Source organism: Muntiacus reevesi, chromosome 9 (assembly GCF_963930625.1).
Source record: "Muntiacus reevesi chromosome 9, mMunRee1.1, whole genome shotgun sequence".
Lineage (NCBI taxonomy): Eukaryota > Metazoa > Chordata > Mammalia > Artiodactyla > Cervidae > Muntiacus > Muntiacus reevesi.
The window spans coordinates 45,357,211-45,380,829 of NC_089257.1; the positions used below are offsets into that span (position 1 = coordinate 45,357,211).

General features: G+C 37.9%; 1 protein-coding gene, 1 non-coding gene and 1 pseudogene across 2 annotated transcripts; all 3 read left to right on the forward strand.

The window, feature by feature from the left end:
• Window positions 1–468: 468 nt before the first annotated feature.
• On the forward strand, window positions 469–1,424 carry LOC136174863 (olfactory receptor 10A5-like; annotated as a pseudogene).
• A 13,943-nt stretch (window positions 1,425–15,367) lies between these two features.
• LOC136175905 (olfactory receptor 10A2-like) lies at window positions 15,368–23,128 on the forward strand. Its single transcript, XM_065946091.1, has 2 exons — window positions 15,368–16,316; window positions 22,785–23,128. Exons 1-2 carry the CDS (start codon window positions 15,368–15,370, stop codon window positions 23,126–23,128), a joined length of 1,293 nt encoding a protein of 430 aa, XP_065802163.1.
• LOC136176102 (U6 spliceosomal RNA) lies at window positions 18,247–18,350 on the forward strand. Its single transcript, XR_010664483.1, has one exon. It is a non-coding gene; the product is annotated as a U6 spliceosomal RNA (small nuclear RNA).
• Window positions 23,129–23,619: the final 491 nt, after the last annotated feature.

Sequence of the window (23,619 nt, forward strand, 5' to 3'; positions counted from 1 at the left end):
GTAAATCCTACTTTGGCAGTAGATGGAGAATATAAACACCATGAATCTTTAAAGAAGTGGGGATATATAATAGGCACAAATGGAAAATTTCTACTATTTTTTCCATCTGACTCCACTTCATTGCCTCAGGACCCGTCTCACTTAACCCCACTACAAAGGTATTAAATGTGCAGCAGAAAATGAATGTATATAGATATGACCCAAGTTGTTTTAGTAAATATGATAACAAAGTAGAAAATGGATCATAAAGAATAAGAGTGGGGAAGGATGAGACATTGCCCATTTCAGAACTCAGACTCCATTCTTTTCTCCTTGTGTTGATTCTTAGGTAACACAAGGCACTTTCTGTTACAACTGAGATCCTGACTGTGCTTCTTTCGAGACACTAAGAAAGAGTCTGAAAACAAATCCAGAATCTGACTCTTCCAAAAAAGAATCTCTCTCCATGACCACAGCTGGGGTGTTTTATCAATGGCTGAAGGAAACTGGACAAGAGTAAGTGAGTTTATCCTCATGAGTTTCTCTTCCTTACCTACTGAAATACAGTCATTATTCTTCCTGACATTTCTGTTCATCTACCTGGTCACTCTGCTGGGAAACAGCCTCATCATTCTGGTTACCTTGGCTGACCCCATGCTGCACAGCCCCATGTACTTCTTCCTCAGGAATTGTCCTTCTTGGAGATTGGCTTCAACCTGGTCATTGTGCCCAAGATGCTGGGGACCCTGATTGCCCAGGACACAACCATCTCCTTTCTTGGCTGTGCCACTCAGATGTATTTCTTCTTCTTCTTTGGGGTTTCTGAATGCTTCCTCCTGGCCACCATGGCCTATGACCGCTATGTAGCCATCTGCAGTCCCTTGCACTACCCAGTCATCATGAATCCAAGGACACGTGCCAAACTGGCAGCTGTCTCCTGGTTTCCAGGCATTCCCATGGCTACTGTGCAGACCACGTGGCTCTTCAGCTTTCCATTCTGTGGCATCAACAAGGTGAACCACTTCTTCTGTGACAGCCCACCTGTACTGAGGCTGGTCTGTGCAGACACAGCACTGTTTGAGGTCTATGCCATCATTGGAACCATTCTGGTTGTCATGATACCCTGTTTGCTGATCCTATGTTCCTACACTCGCATCGCTGCTGCCATCCTGAAGATTCCATCGGCAAAGGGGAAGCGTAAAGCCTTCTCTACCTGCTCATCCCACCTTCTTGTTGTCTCCCTCTTCTATGTATCTTCAAGCCTCACCTACTTCCGTCCAAAGTCCAATAATTCTCCTGAGAGCAAAAAAGTGCTATCACTGTCCTACACTATTGTAACTCCCATGCTGAACCCTATCATCTACAGCTTGAGAAATAATGAGGTGAAGAATGCCCTTGGTCGGACCTTCCACAAGGCTTTAGGTGTCAGAAACTGCTTTCTGTAGACATTTTGAGGTGGAACTGAAGTTTATTAGGTGAGGAACAAGCAGTTCCATATTGGGGATTCCTCTCTGCCTCTATTTTCATCTGTTTGGGATTAAACCCAGCTGCTGCAATGGCTGTTGAAAAGACCAGTGGAGGGAAGGAGCACAGAGGTGTATTGCACCCATCATTATTATGTGCCATTTTCCTCTGTTTGCCCAATATGGACTTAACTTTTATCTTACTGGTACAAATGCTATTTTGAAACTTCTGCGACCAATATATTCTAGGTATTTACTGTGCTAATGTGCACCAGTGTGACATACACTGGGGACAGTGTGAAATTTCTTATAATGTGAACTTGGGGACATAAGAGTCTTCTTTGTGTTCTGCAAGACTGACTCCAGCAATAGAAATAAAGGCATAAATCCCCCATGCATTATTTGTCCCATTTATTCATTTCATTTCACATACCTGAGGCAGTTTTGGCTTTAAATTTGTTTGTATTTAGCATGGTAGAGAAAAGTGGATCGCTAATCCCCATGACTATCCTTTCATAACTCCAATATCCTTAGTCACCTCCTTTCAGGCTATTTTTTCTGAGATAGAATGGTCAGAGTTTCCAATTTTCACTCTTCTATATTGAGTAAGCTTTGTTGAAGTAATTCCAAGTTTTCACAAACTTAATTTCAGGCATCGTTGTGCTTTCGAGGCTTCCAATGGATCCTAGCTGTTCCTATATGTCTTATTGACAACTCTGTTATGCCTTGCTTACTTTAGTGCCTTTTAATTTTCAACCTTTGTGTATGTTGCTGTGAAAGTACCAAAGACCATAAAACACAATTACTGCATTCAGAAGTTTACTATTTCATCAACATTTGAAATTATGAAAGAAAAACTATGAACTCCTGAAATAATGAAATATACAGCATAAAGTGGCCTTGCCTGTGTTCATACTCCCCTCTGCCATTTATTAGTTGGGTGAATAAAGGAAAGTCAATAACTCTTCATGCCTTTTTCCTCATCTGTAAAATTATGCATATAATAATCATTATTTATTATTATTGCATATTATTATGCAAATAATAATCATATCTATCCTATAGGTTTTTTTAAGACTAGATATTAATAATGTGTTTATGACAGCTCAAGCATAATGCAGAATCATATATAGGTTTTGGTTCTTAGCAGTTACCTCATCTGAATACCTTTATGAACTTACCTCTGATAATCTCTGACAATTATAGACATACTGCATGCACATTTTTATAATTATTATTATCACTTAATGTCATAACAGAGGTTAACAGATTAGACACCCAACAAGTTATTAGGGTAGATAAAGCAGTTTTCTTATTTAAAAACAGGTAATCGTGGTTAACTTCCACATAGAGTTGGTATAAGGATTAAACTGGGTAATGAAGATAAAGCTCCTGACACTAATCATAAACATTTATTTTCACACTGTGACAATTATTTGTAAGAATAATATTTGAAGACTATAAAACATGTCACCATGTGTAAGTGCCATTACTCTATATGCTTTATATTCTCCATGATTCATTGTTTCTTATATTCCAGTATAAATAGTAATGTAGTGAGCATTTTAATATTTTAAGTTTTTTTTAAAAAGTCTTCTTCAGCCACCATATAGAGTTAAAATTCCAACAGTAGAATAGTGGGTCAAAGTCCCTGAAATTTTGTTTGTTTATTTTTCCTGTAATTATTGATCTATTCCTGTGATTCAAGCATTGTGTTCATTAGTATTTCCAGTGATAAACGGGCATAACTTTTAATGGCAAAGAGGACAATTCATCAAGTAACCGTAATCAGCCTACATGTGTAATCACCTGATTAGTGCTTCAAAATATAGAGAAAAAATGGTAAAGGTGAAATGAAAAATAGATAAAACCATATGCAGTGGGTGATTTCTATATCATTTCTCATTAATGAGTAAAACAAGTAGGAAGAAAATCAGTAAGAACATAAAACAATTGAGCAACACTAAAATAAACTAGACCAAAATGATATTAAAAGACACCATACTATACTTCTCATGTCAAGTTAGTGTCTACGTATCATGTAAGAGTAAATTCCAGTGTTTTCTATTAGTCTCTCTCAGATTCCTCCAAGCAAATCCATGTACACTCTCCTTTGAACACACGTGGCATCTAGCATGTGTTAAGCTCAGTTCAGTTCAGTTCAGTTCAGTCACTCAGTCATGTCCGACTCTTTGTGACCCCACGAACCGCGCAGCACACCAGGCCTCCCTGTCTATCACCAACTCCCGGAGTCTATGCAAACCCATGTCCATCGAGTTGGTGATGCCATCTAACCATCTCATCCTCTGTCATCCCTTTCTCTGCCTGCCCTCAATCTTTCCCAGCAACGGGGTCTTTTCAAATGAGTCAGCTCTTTGCATCAGGTGGCCAAAGTATTGGAGTTTCAGCTTCAACGTCACTCCTTCCAATGAACACCCAGGACTGATTTCCTTTAGGATGGCCTGATTGGATCTCCTTGCAGTCCAAGTGACCCTGAAGAGTCTTCAACACCACAGTTCAAAAGCATCAATTCTTTGGTGCTCTGCTTTCTTCACAGTCCAACTCTCACATCCATACACGACCACTGGAAAAACCATAGCCTTTACTAGACAGACCTTTGTTGGCAAAGTAATGTCTCTGCTTTTTAATATGCTGTCTAGGTTGGTTATAGCTTTCCTTCTAAGGAGTAAGCATCTTTTAATTTCATGGTAAGCTCAGTTAGCACTAAGTTAATAAGTTAGCACTGTTAAGCATTAAAGATATCACAATTGTATTTTTCACATGCATAGAGGACCCAGTAGGGACATTCATGTTTGTATTCATCATTCATGCTTGTATTACTGAAGCCTAGTCCAATGCCTGGAGTACAGTGGGTACTTGGTTAATAAACCAATGATTAAATGTATAAATCCTAAATTGTTTCCCTAGCTCTGACCTCTCACTGAAATGTGAATTCCAGGTTTCCAGCTAAAACTAAGACATCTCTTCTTGGGTATCAAAGCATGTATCTAGCACCATCCTCCCAGAGAATTTCCAAATCTTAAAAACCTTTTTCTTTTTAATTATCCCTCTTTTTGACCTCATCATTTGTTGACATTTTCTTTCATCTAATCAGTGGATATTTAAGCCTGAATCTTGGTGTAACAGTAAACCAGGTGCTGCCCTCTCAGGGCCCCTGGTTGTGAGACAGACAAACACACAAACATCTACAGAATGAAAAGGTGCCATGCAGAGTGCTGCACCATGATGTAATTCTGCCCTTCAATAAAGGCTATCACAGAAGGGTTCAACCAGTCTCCTAATCCTGCCCATTCTTCCTTGGCAAACGTCTTCATGCTCAAACCTTGACTCAATTCACCTTTTCATTGCCAATGCCATTATACACCATTATATGACACTAGCTAGGCCCTCATTTCTAAATTATTATCATGAGTCTTCTTGGTGTTCTCGTTGCTTCTGAGCAATTCCCATTCCTGCCTTACACTCACTAATAAGTACTGAATTTACAAGGATGAGCAAAACAGAGTCGTTGCCTCAGGGACATTACAGTCCAGTGGAGAGGAAAAGTATTAAAGAAAGAACTGCACAAATAATTATAATTACAAATTGATGTCATTGCTATGAAGGAAAAGTTATATTGCTCTGGAGAAAGAATAAAAGGAGGGAGTCCTAATTTATAAGCATGATTCAGAGAAGACCTCACTGAGGATTATTTAGAGTGATAAGAGAAAATTGTGCGGGAGTTAACCAAGTAAAAATAAAAAGGAAAAATACTCAAAGCAAAAGAATTAGTATAAAGATTCTAAATCAATGATTGCAGACATAGTGGAATGATAATGATGTTGCCTCATCCTATAGTCAACTGGAATGCCCTTTCCTCACCTAATGGAAACTTTCAAGTCTCAGATCAGGTAGTGTCTTGATGAAACTTGCATAACATGACTTTCACCTAGGTTTATCAAGTTTTCCGTACTTAAACTTATTTCCTCTTTACAACATGTATTGGGACATTGAGAAATTTTAGTATCTTTCTCTAGATCATAAGACTAGGAATTAATAGTGAAGGGATAAGATAAAACTAAAGTATTATTTCAAGTATTTTTTATTAAAATTTTAATAAATATACATGCTAAAATTAAGTATACAATAATATTTAATCAAAATATTTCCTTCTCAGGGTTCACCTCTCTGCTTTCCCACTTTCCTGCACCAAGGAAACAATTATAATTAATTCCTTGTGTATTTTTCTAAGAATTTACTATTTACATATTTTATATGTATATATGTGTAATGTTAGTTCTATGAAAATATATAATTATATTTTATAATTTTTGTAATGCTTATATCATGTCCTTTATTTGAAATGGCTTTATTTCAAATAAAATTTCATCTTGGAGTTTATTCCACTTTAACATAATTTTTTCACAGAAAAATTGTATTACAATGGGAAATTTATAATTTTTATTCTATCACCTATTGATGGAGTTAAAATAGTTTGTATATTATTTAACTGTTAATAATTGTACTATAATAAGAAATTTAATCTTTCCTTGACCTAAAACTGTATGATTAGTAAAGCCTGAATCACCAGCTCTATGCTGTACTGGCTCTCTAGACTTTTCATAACCAGTAACCTCAATTAACTTGATCAACCTTTGGACAAGGGCTTATATCTTCAGCTTATATGACTGCTTTAACAATGACAAGCCTACTATTAGCAAAAAGACAAAAAGATCCTATGATAGAGAAGTCCCTTCTTTCAGCAGTTTTCTATTTCTTCCATCCTGAATTTGTGTATAGCAACTACTTAATAATAAGGCTTAATGGTTTATTTGTTCAATGCCTGGATTTCTCCATTCAAATGTAAGCTTTAGGAGCACAGAGATTTTTTTTTTTTTTCATTTCTCTTTCTAATAGCCTAGAACAATGCCTGGCATGTAGTAATTAGTCAATATTTGTTGATGAACAAGTACTGGCTATTGGGAAGGTTGGAAGGTGTTATTACAACATGATATTCATGATATAGTAATACATATGTTATAATAGGGCTTCCCAGATGGCTCAGTAGCAAAGAATCCAGCTAGAATGCAGGAGACCCAAGTTTGACCCCTGGGTTGGGCAGATCTCTGGAGGAGCAAATGGAAACCCACTCCAGTATCCTTGCCTGGAAAATCCCATAGACAGAGGAACCTGCTGGGCCACAGTCCGTGGAGTTGCAAAGAGTCAGATATGACTTAGTGATTAAGCACGCACACACACACACACACGCGTGCACGCATGCTGTAATAGAATACATTAAAATCCTTTTTAATATATCCCATCCTGTCATATCAACCCTGTAAATAAGCATGTTATCTTTGTCTCAGCAATATGGAAATGGAAACTCCGAGAGTTTAATAAAATTGTTAGGCATCACAAACCAGAGATTTCTAGTGCTGGGATTAAATTTAGGTCACTTAGAATCCAAAACATTTATGCTTTTCTCTACACAATATCACACTCATACAGAATCGTTTCCCTTTCTGAACTTCATACTATTGGCATCTGACATTCCATAGGGTCCCAAAGGACAGTGAAGTCAAGAAAGCTCAGGTACTCTTGAGGAAGGGCAGGAAGAGGAGCTAAGCTAATACCAGAAACACCTGGGGGAAATGCAGGTGCCAGCCCTTTATCTGGCTCTGAGGGCAAACGAGGCACATCTGGGAACAGATCTCCTAAGTCAGGACTGGGAGCAGAGCCAACCCATCTTGTCTACTCACTCACACCTGACACAGAGAAGGCTGCAGTGATCTGTCTTTAGGTCTAGTCATTGATGGCTCATCCAGGAAAAGGAGTAGGGCCTCCCTCGTAGTTTTTCTGGTTCTTCTGACAGCAGAGCCAGAGTTCATCAAACTCTCAGGAGCCTGCATGAAGCACAGGTATCAGGTAGAGCTGAACAAGGCAGATCTCCCTTCTGGGCACAGGTAAGGATCTCATCAAGGGCCAATCAACCCAGGCCCATCTTAAGGTTCAGCTGCTCAACTAGACAAGGTTTGGTGGAACACCAGAATTCTATTCCTGTGTCCACACCGGAAAAATCATACCTGTTTTTTGGGCTCCCTGAGCCTTGATTTCCCAATTTTTGTCAGAAAGTAAGATCTGAGACCACAAGAAGATTCAGATTACCCAAGTTTTTGTCCAACTGTGACTCCAAATCTTTCTGGTTCAGAAAAATTCCAGTCTCTGAAGCTTTGACAGGACATATACCTCCTCCAACTCTGGACTTTCCTCTAATTAACTCAAGAAAGACTTCCTCAGTGGAACGTTCATGAGGCAGAGCGCACTATTCTTTACACAATTCTATGACTGCAGAAAGTCCAGAAAAGTGAGTTCCTCCTCTTGGGACAGTCAGTCAGTGATTAACATAAAGCCTAGAGACTGTCACACAGAGTGAAGTAAGCAAGAAAGAGAAAAGCAAATATTGTATATTAACACATTTATGTGGAATCTAGAATATGGTGTAGATGAACTTATCTGCAAAGCAAAACTAGAGACACAGATGTAAAGAACACACATATGGATACCAAGGGGGAAGGGGAATGGGATGGATTGGGAGATTGGGGTTAGAATATACTCACTACTATGTATGCAACACATAGCTGATAAGAACTAACTGAAGAGCACAGGGGACTCAGTGCTCTGAGGTGACCTAAACGGGAAGGAAATACAAGGAAGAGGGGATGTATGTGACTGATTCACTCTGCTGCGCACCAGAAACTAACACAGCAGTGTAAAGCCACTATCTGCCAATAAAAAATAAAATAAGGAAAGACAGAAGAATGTTCTATGGAGGTTCTGGAGGGTCTGGCAAGGAGTCTGTGCATTGACCATGGACCAGAAGGTTCTGCAGTGTCTTCCATCAAGACAGTCTGCCATCTCTTCTGCCCAGCAGTTTCCAGAAATTCTGTGGAAAAACCAATAGTCCATTTCATCTCTACTCCCTCCTCCTTCCCGGTCCTTGTCCACCAGAACCACTCACCATGTTTTGTCATGAAATGAAACTTCTAGTGAAAGTCACTTTCAGTAGAAGAATGTGACTGGGCATGAAGTCTAATGAAAACTCAAGGAATCATGAACTTTCTGAAATTCTTGAATTCATTTATCATAAATAGCTCAATCTGCATTTGTGCTGGGCTTGTTCTAAGTAGTAGGCAGTTCCTTGTCTGAAAGAGTTTGCAAATTAAACTAGGAAATTGTGATTCAATAGATAATTAAAATAGAAAATTAAAGAAAATTATTTTTAAAGCCAGGAATAACCCCATCTGGAAGTAGCACAGGGAAAACATACCTGAGTTTTAAAAAAGAGAAAGAAGAGGTCAGCAGGATAAAGGAGGCAGGTGTGCCAACAAGTGACATTGTGTGAAAGATACAGAGCAGGACTGGCAAACTTCCAGCTAGCCTCCTGTTTTCTATGGCCCACGGGCTAAAAATGGCTTTTAAGTTTTTAAAATGATTTTTAAAAATCAAAAGAAGAATAATAGTTCATGGCATCTGAAAATTATATAAAATTCAAATTTTGATAAATAAAATCGGTCTTCAGATATGCTCATTTGTTTAGGTTTGGTATATATTTGTGTACCTGTGATGTGTATGGGCTTCCCAGGTGGTGCTAGTGTAGAGACCTGGATTTGATCCCTGGCTCGGGAAGATCCTCTGGAGAATGGCATGGCAGCCCACTGCAGTATTCTTGCCTGGTGAATCCCATGGACAGAGAAGCCTAGCAGGCTGCAGGCCCTACGGTCACACAGAGTCAGACACAGCTGAGTGACTAAACACAGCACCACTTATAATATAGATGCAGTATCTTGCATGTGTGCATTAGCTTAGATGTTGTGTAGTTGCAACAGAGACCACATGGGCCATAAAGCCTAAAATATTTTATGTCTTGTCCTTGTAGAGAAAAAAAATCACCAACCTCTGTATAGAATCATGAAGGGAAGTAATCCATCCATAAGTGCAAAAAAGCTGATGATGAAAGACAAAAGGTGAGACCTAAAATGTATTCTGTGTTCAAAATGTAGGCCTTGTTGAAAACCTGTATTGCTTACTATTTTGTTTTTCATTATGGTTCTAATTGCAGGACCTGTGTTGTCCTGCTGTGCAAACAATTTACCAAATTCCTTAACTAGGAAGTTACTTAACCTCTCCAAACTTCAGTTCCTCCATTAGCAGTTTAGGTAGAATAATAATAGCCTCAAAATCAGACAGTTGTTGTGGAGAAGACTATTAAAAAAGTAAAAATACTAGCATAATTCTATTATGTATTCAGCCAATAGTAACAACATACAGTCATCATTTTCATTTTTATCATTATTACTTTATTGCTGTTATATAACAAAGCATAGCTCACTGTTGTGCGCTTGAATAATCAGAAAATAAGATTAGGAAGTAACTCATTCCTTTCCCCACCACTTGAAGGTGATTTTTGCTAAAACTGGCATATTCTTTCAGTTGTTTCTCCTATTTTTTCTTATTTATAAACTTGGAATCTTACATGTACACATTTATTCTTGTTCTTTAATTTTAATATTATGTCATGGATATTATTCATTTGCATTTCTTCAAAAAAGGCTTAGATGATTACATGATATTTTCTGAAGTCTTTAGGTCATAATTGACCTAGTCAATTATTCATTAGTGATTGTTTCCAGTTCTGACACTATAGAGATACAAAACTGAAATGTTTATAAGTGAAATCTTTGTCTAAGGCTCTGATTATTGGTTTAAATTAGAAACACTGAGTTCTTGAGACAAAATGGATGACCACTTTAAGAGATTTCATTTAAATTTTCTAAATATCTCTTCAGAAAAATTATACTCTTTTTTACACCCAAATCAAAGGTATTTTCTACTATACCACACCCTTATTAGCACTGAGCATTATGATTATTTTTACTTTTCCAAGTTTGATGAGCAAAATTGAATTCCAGTGTTATTTATTGATTTGTCTAATTTGTGTTTATTTTTAGTACTGGGAAAATAGAGTAATTTTACATATTCATTTCTTATTGATATTTTTGGTGAATTGAATCTTCATTCCTTATGTTTTTCAGGGAGAGAGATCATTTTTAATTGAAGTATAGTTGATTTAAATGGTTTTATTAGTTTCAGATATACAGCATAGTGATTTATTTAGTCCTTTTATAGATTATATTCCATTTAAAATCATTACAAGCTAATGGCTATAATTCTTAGTATTATATAATATATCCTTGTTTCTTACCTATTTTATACATAGTGACTTTTTTATCTTTAAAATTTTTATGCTTTTTAAAAATTTATTTATTCATTTTAATTGGAGGTGAATTGCTTTACAGTATTTTGGGTGCTTTTTGCCACACATCGACATGAATCAACCATGGGTGTACATGTGTCCCACCATCCTGAACCACCCTCCCACATCCCTCTCTACCCATTCCTCCGAGTTGTCCCAGGGCAGCAAGTTTGAGTGCCCTGCTTAATGTATGGAACCTGCACTGGTCATTCTGTTTTATATATGATAATATACATGTTTCAATGCCGTTCTCCCACATAGTCCAGAAGTCTGTTCTTCACTTCTGTGTCTCTTTTGCTGTCTGATATGTAGGGTCATCCTTAAAGTCTTTCTAAATTCCACATATATAATCTATACTTTTATAGATTATATTCCATTCAAAGTCATTACAAGCTAATGGCTATAATTCTTAGTACTATATAATATATCCTTGTTTCTTACCTATTTTATACATAGTAATTTTGTATCTCTTAATCTCATACCCTTAGTTTGCCCCTCTGTCTTCCCCCTCTCCTTTAGTAACCACTAGTTTGGTTTCTCTATTGTGAGGTTGTTTCTTTTTTGTTATATTCACTAGTTTGTTTTATTCCTATATAAGGAATATAAGTGATTTATATAAGTGATTTATTCCTTATATAGTGTTATCATAGAATATTTGTCCTTCTCTGACATATGACTAATTATGATGTTTTCTATGTCCATGCACATATTTTCGTTTACTTTTTTCACATGGTTTCAAATAGTGGAATTTCATTCTTTTTATGGCTGAGCAATATAGTCCGTTATACGTATGTGTGTGTGTGTGTATACATATATATGTGTGTGTATATATATATATTTGCGCCCAAATACTTTTGAATCAATGTTTTTATATCTTAGGATATATACTCAGCAGTGGGATTGCTGGGTCATACACTAGTTCTCTTTTTAGTTCTTGTGTAACCTCCATCCTGTTTTCCATAGTGGCTGCACCAATTTACATTCCCAGTGACAGGGTACAAGGGTTCCCTTTTCTCCACATTCTTGCCAGCAAATTATTGTTATTTGTAGACTCCTTGATGATAGCTATTCTGAAAGGAGTGAGGTGATATCACACTATGGTTTTGATTTGCATTTATCTGATTATTAGCCCAAGAATACTGGAGTGAGTAGCCTGTCCCTTCTCCAGCAGATCTTCCCAACCCAGGAATTGAACCAGGGTCTCCTGCATTGCAGGCAGATTCTTTACCAACTGAACTATCAGGGAATCCCCCCAATTATTAGCCATGTTGAACATCTCTTCACATGTCCATTAGCCATCTGTACATTTTTGGGAAAAAGTTCTATTCAGGCCTTCTGCCCAGTTTTTGATTGGGTTGTTTGGTTTTTTTGATATTGAATTGTACAAGCTGTTTGTGTATTTTGGATGTTAACCTCTTGTTGGTCCTAATAACATTTGCAGGTATTTTCTTCCATTCTATGTGTTGTCTTTTTGTTTTGTTGGTGGTTTCTTTTGTTCTACAAGGGATTTAATGTTGATTAGGTCCCATTTATTTTTGCTTTTATTGATAACGGTTTTCCTTAAAGCTCTGTGACCCCTCCAAAGACCAATAGACAGTTTTTATTATTTGTTGAATAATAGTAATTTGTTTTACCTGTTACTACAGATAAAATTTCAAATTTATCATTGTATTTTAAAATGTGAATGTTGTTTTGAGTAGCATGAATATTTCATTATAATATTTGTGTTTATTCAAATACAAAGATTACAGTATCAAGATAAATAATATAGATACATGAAACAAAAAGAAAAAAGTTAAAACACTTATAACCACTACATTAATATTTTAACATTTAAATGAGTGCAATTGAGTTGTTCTATTGATGGATATGGAATTCCCTGATGGCTCTAAAGAATCTGCCTGCAATCCAGGAGACACAGATGTGGGTTCAATTCCTGATCAGAAAGATCCCCCGGAGAAGGAATTGATAACCCACTCCAGTATTCTTGCCTGAAAAAGCACATGGACAGAGGAGCCTGGCAGGTTATAGTCCAAAAGGTTGCAAAGAGTCAGACATGACTGAGCACATATACACAGAGCACAATTTATGGATGTAGTTTATATTTTAAAATAAGTATCTTCACATTAAACATATTATTTTGTAACATACTCCATTCACCTATATGCCTCCATGTTATTAAATATTCTTTTATAACATGATTCTAAATTTCAGCTTAGAAATTCATAGCAGAGATATAACAATTTATTTAACCAACTTGCTGTTTGTGTTCTTTTGGCTCATTTGTTTGCAACTACACTATCATAAATAAGGTTGAGAGAAACATTCAGGTAAACACAATTTTCACCCAAACTTAGTCTAAAATTGCAGATAAGATATTGTTAGTTCAAAATTTCTTTGATTTGTATTGGGAGATTTATTTGTCATTTCATACCTATCAAGTTTATTTCCCTTAACTTTTAACATAACTGAGTACTGCAATTGTTTAATCTGATTTTTAATTTGTACTTACTTTTTAGAAACTTTGCACATCTTCCCATGTTTTATAGCCATTTTGATGTCAAATGTATGATTATATTCTTTGCATGATTTTTTTCTTTTCCCAAAGTCTTTTTTCTTAAGAATTTTTTTTATTGTGGTGAGAACACTTAACATGAGAACTTTTTAAAACATTTTAGTTATACAATACAATTTGTTAACTATAGGCACATTAGATTTCTAAAAGTGATTTATCTGACAAAACTGAAACTTTATACCCTTTACACAGAAACTCCCCTTTTTTTCTTCCTTCAGTTCCCTGGATGTCAATATTCTACTCTTACAGTTTCAGGCCTTACATCTAAACCTTAATCCATTTAGATTTAGCTTTTTGAATTGTGTAAGATAGTTTTGTGTTTTTGTGTGTAGCGGAAAAGGTCTTTTTGTTGTGGCTTTTGTGATTTTACTTTTTCATTTTTGTTTGCTTTCTATCTGAATGGGTAAAGAAAAATTTCCCTATCCTCAAATTTAAAAGAAAAATATCACAGAGATAAGGACATACTGGTATGAGTATATTTCCATTTATTTTGTTGTATACTGAGGAATACTTTCAGTTCAAGTGTTAGCTTAGTTATTTTGATATTTTTCCTAGTCATTTATTCTTGATTAAACTTTATAATTTCATACAACACCCTAGATGTTTTGGCTGTCTTTTAGCAAACTTCATATTCACCCCTGTTGCCTAGAAAAGCCTTCATAGACTGCAATAGGAACTCCTATTTCTCATACATCCCACCCAAGGTACTATATATTTCCTGTATCATGCCCTTCATTTTGATTTAAAATAATTGATTATTTGATTCTAAAGTTAAAGGAGGCAATCAATCATCATATCACCAGTGCCTCAAAAGAAGTAGAATATATATTGCATTTTTTCATATCATTGAAGGCTCTATCTCTTATTCATATAAACCAGGTTGTTTACACAAAAGATTTTTTCTTGCACGTTGACTCTAATGTTCCTCATAATTTTTGCAGAATTTTGTGAGAATCTGTTTCTTTTTCTTTTTTTTTTTTTTATTTGTCCAGTCTAGAAAGAGAAGTAGTTGGAACTCTTGGGGCACACTCACTATCTACTTAGGTATATTAAAATACTCCTCTCAGATTTTAATTTTGAAAGCCAGTGGATATTCTGGGTCCTGACAATTACTTTGCTGGACTGAGGAGAAATATCCTAAGGCAGTCACTTCATAATCTGATTAGACAAGAAAGAATAAGCATTAGATGACATGAAGTACTCTACTGTTTGTACATTGAAAAGGGGGAAAACTTGCTTTAAAACTGCTACATCCTTTCTTTGCATCTCCTTGCCACTTTTTCTACTACTTTGAATCACTTCAAAACAAAACATGATAAAACAGTTGAATTTTTCTATGTATATGCCCTCTCAAGTTGTTTTAGGATTACAGTCCTTAAATATGTACAAAGAAGTAATTACTGGGACTTCCTTGGTGGTCCAGTGGCTAAGAATCTGCCCTCCCAATGCAGGTGGCCAAGTTAGATTCCTGATCAGGGAACTACATCCCTCATGCTGCAAATAAGACCCAGCACAGCCAAATAAATGAATAAACAAATAAATAAATGTTTTCTTAAAGTTAGCATTATTTTTAGAAATAGGTGGAGAATCAAACACCATGAATCTTTGAAGAAGGGGGAGACATAATAGGTAGTATAAATAGAAATTTTCTATTGTTTTTCCATCTGACTCCACCCAATTGCCTCAGGACCCCTCTCACTTAACCACACTATGAGGATGTTAAGTGTGCATCGGAAAATGAGTGTGTGTGGATATGATCCAAATTGTTTTAGCAAATACAGTAAAAAAGTGGGAAATGAAGCATAAAGCGTAAGACTGGGGAAGGATGAGACATTGCCAATTTCAGAACCCAGGCTCTGATCTTTCTTTCTTATGTCTTTATTCTCAGATAGCACAAGGTCTTTTCTCTTACAGCTGAGATCCTGATTGTGCTTCTTTCCCTGACACTAAAAGGAATCCCAAGAACAATCTAGAATCTGACTCTTCCAATCAAGAGTCTCTCTCCATGACCACAGCTGGGGGTTCATTCCTATATCAATGGTTGAAGGAAACTGGACAAGAGTAAGTGAGTTTATCCTCATGAGTTTCTCTTCCTTACCTACTGAAATACAGTCATTACTCTTCCTGACATTTCTGTTCATCTACCTGGTCACTCTGCTGGGAAACAGCCTCATCATTCTGGTTACCTTGGCTGACCCCATGCTGCATAGCCCCATGTACTTCTTCCTCAGGAACTTGTCCTTCTTGGAGATTGGCTTCAATCTGGTCATTGTGCCCAAGATGCTGAGAACCCTGGTTGCCCAGGACACAACCATCTCCTTTCTTGGCTGTGCCACTCAGATGTATTTCTTCTTCTTCTTTGGGGTTTCTGAATGCTTCCTCCTGGCCACCATGGCCTATGACCGCTATGTAGCCATCTGCAGTCCCTTGCACTACCCAGTCATCATGAATCCAAGGACACGTGCCAAACTGGCAGCTGTCTCCTGGTTTCCAGGCATTCCCATGGCTACTGTGCAGACCACATGGCTCTTCAGCTTTCCATTCTGTGGCATCAACAAGGTGAACCACTTCTTCTGTGACAGCCCGCCTGTGCTGAGGCTGGTCTGTGCAGACACAGCACTGTTTGAGGTCTATGCCATCCTTGGAACCATTCTGGTTGTCATGATACCCTGTTTGCTGATCCTATGTTCCTACACTCACATTGCTGCTGCCATCCTGAAGATTCCATCGGCAAAGGGGAAGCATAAAGCCTTCTCTACCTGCTCATCCCACCTCCTTGTTGTCTCCCTCTTCTATGTATCTTTAAGCCTCACCTACTTCCGTCCAAAGTCCAATAATTCCCCTGAGAGCAAAAAAGTGCTATCACTGTGCTACACAGTTGTAACTCCCATGCTGAACCCTATCATCTACAGCTTGAGAAATAATGAGGTGAAGAATGCCCTTGGTCGGAACTTCCACAAGGCTATGGGTGTCAGAACTGCATTCTGTAGACATTTTGAGGTATAAATAAATTTATTAAGTGAGGAACAATCAGTTCCATGTTTGGGATTCCTCTCTGCATCTATTCACATCTCCACTAGGACAAAAACCAGCTATTGAAAGGGCTGTTGAAAAGCACAGTGGAGAGAAAGCAGTATAGAAATAGATTAGGCCTAGCATCACACCTATCAAATTCCTCTGCTTGCTTGTTATGCTTTTTTTTTTTTTCTCATTTGACATTTCTGTGGTAATACATCCCAGAGTAAAACACATGGCATATTTACTCTGTTAATTTTTGCCAGTGTGACTTACTTTGGGAACAGTATGAAACTCTTTGAAATGTGAACTTGCAGACAGGAAGTTCTCTTGGCATTTATTGTGTTTAAGACAAATCTAACTCCATTTAATAGAAAAAGAAGTCTATAATCCCTTAAGTACAAAATACTTCTCATCCATTTACTTCATTTTGCATGCACCTAAGGCAGTATGGGCTCCTAAATTCATTGGTATTTAGCATGGACAGAGAAAAGTTATCACTAATCCCTGTAACTATTCCTATCAGTTCAGTTCAGTCACTCAGTCGTGTCCAACTCTTCACAACCCCATGGACTTCGGCACGCCAGGCTTCCCTGTCCATCACCAACTCCTGGTGCTTACTCAAACTCATTTCCATCAAGTTGGTGATGCCATCCAACCATCTCATCCTCTGTCATTCCCTTCTCCTCCAGCCTTCAACCTTTGCCAGCATCAGGGTCTTTTCCAATGAGTCAGCTCTTCACAGTAGGTAGCCAAAGTATTGGAGTTTCAGCTTCAGCATCAGTCTTTCCAATGACTATTCCTTTATAAACCCAATATCCTTAATCAACTCTTTTCAGGCTATTTTTCCCAATAGGATGATTGGAATTTTCAATTTTCTGAGTTCTTTTCCAAGTTTGTAAGCCTTGTTGAAGTAGCTTCAAATTTTCACAAACATAATTTCAGTCAGGATGCTTCTTTCATCAAGGCTTATAATGGATTCTACCTACTCCAAATAGGCCTTACCAACAACTGCCATGTTTTGCCTGAAAAGTGAAAGTGTTATTTGTTCAGTCTTGTCCAACTCTTTGCAACCCTATGGACTGTAGCTTGCCTGGGTCCTCGGCCCATGGGATTCTCCAGGCAAGAATACTGGAGTGCATAGGCATTCCCTTGTCCATGGGATCTTCACAACCCAGGGACCAAACCTAGGTCTCCTGGATTCCAGGCATATATTTTACTGTCTGAGCCCCCAGAGAATCCCCTATGTTTTGCCTAGTGCTTTTCAATTTAAAAACTTTGTGTTTGTTGATGTGAAAATACAAAAGACCATGAAACATAATTACTGCCTTCAGAACTTTATAATTTAATCAACAATATAAATTATAAAAGAAAAACCATAAATTGTTAAAATAAGGAAATATTACTTTACATAAAGGGGACTTGCCTCAGTTCATATCATATTCTGTCATTTACTAGGTGGGTGACCATGACCAATCTAATTCTTTATGCCTATGCCTCTATCCTCATCTGTAAAATGATGCATATAGTAATAGTGTCTATATGATAGGTGTGTTTTTAAGTGTAAATATTACATATAAAGCATTTATGACAGCACTAAGCATATTGTAGATACAAATATAGGTATTTACTCTTAGCAAGTACCTTATCTGAGTCCCTATTTTATAGCTAAGTAAAGCAAGGTTCAAAGATATTTTATTACATATGATTAAACAAAATTCGGATGCCCTGAATCTCGATTCTCTCTTTTTCTTAGTACCATGCCCTGCAGGCTACAGTCCATGGGGTCACAAGAGTGAGACTTGACTTAGTGACTAAACCACTGCCACCACTGAATAGCGAATTAAGCAAGTAATTAACTCAGATTCAAAGTAAAAGAAAACTCTAAAAAATAAGAATGGGTGCTCACTTCAGCAGCACATATAATAACATTAGAATGATACAGAGATTAACATGGCCACTGCACAAGGATGACATGCAGATTCGTTAAGCATTCCATATTTTTAAAACCAGACAAAGACAACACACAAAAAAGAAAACTACAGGCCAATATCACTGATGAACATAGATGCAAAAATCCTCAACAAAATTTTAGCAAACAATTCAGCAGAACATCAAAAAGCTCATACACCATGATCAAGTTGGGTTTATTCCAGGAATGTAAGGATTCCTCAATACATGCAAATCAATCAATGTGATACACCATATTGACAAACTGAAAGATAAAAGCCATATGATCATCTCAATAGAAGCAGAAAAAGCCTTTGACAAAATTCAGCACCCATTTATGATTAAAACTCTTCAAAAAATCAGCATAGAAGGAATCTACCTCAATATAGTAAAGGCCATATATGATAAGCCAACAGCAAACATTATTCTCAATGGTGAAAAACTGAAAGAATTCCCCCTAAGATCAGGAACAAGACAAGGGTGTCCAGTTTTACCACTATTATTCAACATAGTTCTGGAAGTTCTAGCTACAGTAACCAGAGAAGAAAAAGAAATAAAAGGAATCCAGATCAGAAAAGAAGAAGTAAACCTCTTGCTGTTTGCAGATGACATGATACTGTACGTAGAAAACCCTAAAAATAGTATCAGAAAATTACTAGGGCTAATCAGTGAATGTAGCAAAGTTGCAGGATACAAAATCAGTACACAGAAATCATTTGCATTTCTATATACTAACAATGAAAAATCAGAGAAATTAAGGCATCAATCCCTTGAACCATTGCAACAAAAAGAATGAAATATCTAGGAATAAACTTACCTAAAGAGAAAATTTTAAGACACTAATGAAAGAAATCAAAGATGACATAAACAGGTGGAGAGATATTCCATGTTCCTCGGTAGGATGAATCTATATTGTGAAAAAGACTGTACTACCAAATGCAATCTACAGATTCAGTGTGATCCCTATCAAATTACCAATGGTATTTTTCACAGAACTAGAACAAAAAATTTCATAATTCATATAGAAACACAAAAGACCCTGAAAAGCCAAAACAGTCTTGAGAAAGAAGAATGGAACTGGAGGAATCAGCCTTCCTGACTTCAGATTATACTACAGAGCTACAGTCATCAAGACAGTACAGAACTGGCACAAAAACAGAAACATAGACCAATGGAACAAGATAGAAAGCCCAGAAATAAACCCATGCACTTATGGGTACCTTATTTTTGACAAAGGAGGCAAGAAGATACAGTGGGGAAAAGACAGCCTCTTCAATAAATGGTGCTGGGATAACTGGACAGCTACATGTAAAAGAATGAAATTAGAACACTTCCTAACACCATACACACAGATAAACTCAAAATGAATTAAAGACCTAAATGTAAGACCAGAAACTATAAAACTCTTAGAGGAAAGCAGAGGCAGAACACTCGATGACATAAATCAAAGCAAGATCCTCTAGGACCCACCTCCCAGCGTTACAGAAATAAAAACAAATGTATACAAGTAGGATCTGATTAAATTTAAAAGTTTTTAGACAGCAAAGGAGGTGCATAAGCAAGGTGAAAAGACAACCCTCAGAATGGGAGAAAATAATAGCAAATGAAACAACTGACAAATAATTAATTTCCAAAATATTCAAGCAGCTCATACAGTTCAATACCAGAAAAACAAACAATCCAATCAAAAAGTCTGCCATATGACCCAGCAATCCCACTCCTGGGCATACACACCGAGGAAACCAGATCTGAAAGAGACATGTGCACCCCAATGCTCATCACAGCACTGTTTATAATTGCCAGGACATGGAAGCAACCTAGATGCCCATCAGCAGATGAATGGATAAGGAAGCTATGGTACATATACACAATGGAATATTACTCAGCCATTAAAAAGAATTCATTTGAAACAGTTCTAATGAGCTGGATGAAACTAGAGCCCGTTATACAGAGTGAAGTAAGCCAGAAAGATAAACACCAATACAGTACACTAATGCTTATATATGGAATTTAAAAAGATGGTAACGATAACCCTATATGCAAAACAGAAAAAGAGACACAGATGTACAAAACAGATTTTGGGACTCTCGAGGGTGGGATGTTCTGAGAGAATAGCATTGAAACAAGTATACTATCAAGGGTGAAACAGATCACCAGCCCAGGTTGGATGCATGAGACAAGTGCTCAGGGCTGGTGCACTGGGAAGACCCAGAGGAATGGGATGGGGAGGGAGGCGGAAGTGGGGATCGGGATGGGGAACACATGTAAATCCATGGCTGATTCATGTCAATGTATGGCAAAAACCACTACAGTACTGTAAAGTAATTAGCCTCCAACTAATAAAAATAAATGAAAAAAAAAAAAGTGGGAATAAGACCTGAACAGACATTTCTCCAAAGAAGACATACAGATGGCTAAGAAACACATGAAAAGATGCTCAACATTGCTCATTATTAGAGAAATGCAAATCAAAACTACAATGAGTTATCACCTCACACCAGTCAGAATGGCCATCATCAAAAAGTCTACAAAAATAAAAGCAGGAGAGGATGTGGAGAAAAAGGAACACTCTTGCACTGTTGATGGGAATGTAAGTTGATACTGCCACTATGGAAGGCAGTATGGAGATTTCTTAAAAAACTAGGAATAAAACCACCATATGACCCAGTAATCCCACTCCTAGGCATATACCATGAAGAAACCAAAATTCAAAAAGACACACATATCCCATTGTTCATTGCAGCACTATTTACAATAGCTAGAACATGGAAGCAACCTAGATGTCCATCGACAGGTGAATGGGTAAAGACGTTGTGGTATATATACAGAATAGAATATTACTCAGCCATAAAAAGGAATGCATTCAAGTCAGTTCTAATGAAGTGGATGAACCTAGAGCCTATTACACAGAATGACATAAGTCAGAAAGAAAAAGATAAATATCATATTCTAACATATATATACAGAATCTAGAAAAATGGTGTTGAAGAATTTATTCACAGGGAAGCAATGGAGAAACAGACATAGGGAATAGACTTATGGACTTGGGGAGAGGGGAAGAGAGGGTGAGATGTATGCAAAGAGTAATATGGAAATGTACATTACCATATGTAAAACAGATAGCCAACTGGAATTTGCTGTCTGGCTCAGGAAACTCAAACAGGGGCTCTGTATCAACCTAGAGGGGTGGGATGGGGAGGGAGATGGGGGGAGGTCCAAAAGGGATGGATATATGTATACCTATGGCTGATTTGTGTTTGGACAGGGGTTTTGACAGAAAACAACAAAATTCTGTAAAGCAATTATCCTTCAATTAAAAAATAAATAATTTTTAAAATAAAATAAAAGAAGAAGAATGGGGAAGAATGTTAATTCTTCAATCAGTTAAAATTCATTATTAATTCTGAATAAATGACAAGTGAGCAGTCCCACTAACATCAATGAATTAATCAAAAGCCACAGGAAACCACTCATAATCACTTGCCTTACTTTTAAATTGACTGGGATTGATACTGTTCCCAAGGTCTTCAATTCCTCAGGGATCAGTTCTCATCAAAATGATAATTGTTTTAAGCAAGTTTATTTTCTCTAGACACATTTGTTTTGATTGTTCCAGTCAAACATTATTTAATCAACTCATCATTGATAAAAGGCTTTCCTTGTTTGAGTAACAAATGAACGACTTGGAAGCTTTGCTTGCATCCCCACTTTAATTTTTTCTTTTTCATAAAGACATCCTGCCATAACAAGATATTCCATTAAGTTTCAAATTTCTCTGACTGTTGCTTTCTGTAAGTTGGAAATATTCCAGTGAGTACTTAGTGTAGCAATGTCTACATGTATTGTCTATGTTTGGCAAAGCCTGAATATCATTACATTATAAACACAATGATTTGCCATCTAATTTGATGTCAGAATATTCTTCATGTCTCTGCTCTTTAAAATGTGACAATGAGGGGGAGGAGCCAAGATGGTGGAGGAGTAGGATGGGGAGACCACTTTCTCTCCTACAAATTCATCGAAAGAACAATTGAACGCTGAGCAAACTTCACAAAACAACTTCTGATCGCTAGCTGAAGTCATCAGGCGCCCAGAAAAGCAGCCCATTGTCTTCGAAAGGAGGTAGGACAAAATATAAAAGATAAAAAGAGAGACAAAAGAGCTAGGGACGGAGACCCGTCCCAGGAACGGAGTCTTAATAGAGGAAGTTTCCAAACACCAGGAAACCCTCGCACTTGCGGGTGTGGGGGAAGTTTTTGAATCTCAGAGGGCAACCTAACTGGGAAGAAAAATAAATAAAACCGACAGATTACATGCCTAAAAGCAACTCCCAGCAGAAAAGTACCCCAGACGCCCACATCCGCCACCAGCAAGTGGGGGCGGAATGGAGAGGAGCGGGTGGCATTGCTTAGGGTGTGGACCAGGCCTGAATGCCCTGAGGGCAATCGGAGGGAGCTTTCATGAGATAGCAACTTAAACTGTGGGATAGCAAGAGAGAGAGAGAAAATTAACCGGCCCGAACACACTGCCAGCCATTCGCAGAACAAAGGACTTATTCCTGCCAGAGGCAGGAGGCAGGGGGGAGGGGAAAGGGGCAAACTCGGCCGCAGAGACGGCATCCTCTACCACATTGCAAACAGGCCTCCAGTTTCTAACCAAAGACCTCCTGAGATTATGGATGGTCGACTTCCAATGGTAGGGTCGCGGCTAAACACAAGGCGCACGCACCTGACTGGCGACTGGCACGGGCGGAAACTTGGGCTGGGACCGTGGAAAGGAGAAGGCGCACCTGCACCCAGGGAGAGTGTGCCCATCAAGCTCCTGGCTGCTTGAGCTGCTCCGGCCGGGGAAGGCACAAAACGCAGGCCCAACCGAGTCCGCACTTCTGTGGAGTACCCGAAAACTGGAATCGCATGCAAGGCAGGGCACACTCCATATAGAGCAGCTGGGAGCCTGAGCAGTGTAGACGGGGAAAGCACACACACCCGTGAGCGGTAGCAAACCCAGTGTGGCCAGAACACGGTGAGTGCTCCCCACACACAGCGATATCTGTCTGCAGCGCCCCTCCCTCCCCGCAGCAGGACTGAACTAGCGAACGTGAGCAAGAGACCACCTCCACCCGCCTGTGTCAGGGTGGAAATGAGACACTGAAGAGACCTGCAAACAGAAGCCAAATAAACAAAGGGAACCGCTTCAGAAGGAACCGGTGCAACAGATTAAAACCCCTGTAGGTAACACCGACTACACCAGAATGGGCCTACAGATATGGAGAAGTGTAAGCTGGATCGAGGAGCTATCTGAAACTGAACCGAACTCACACTGAC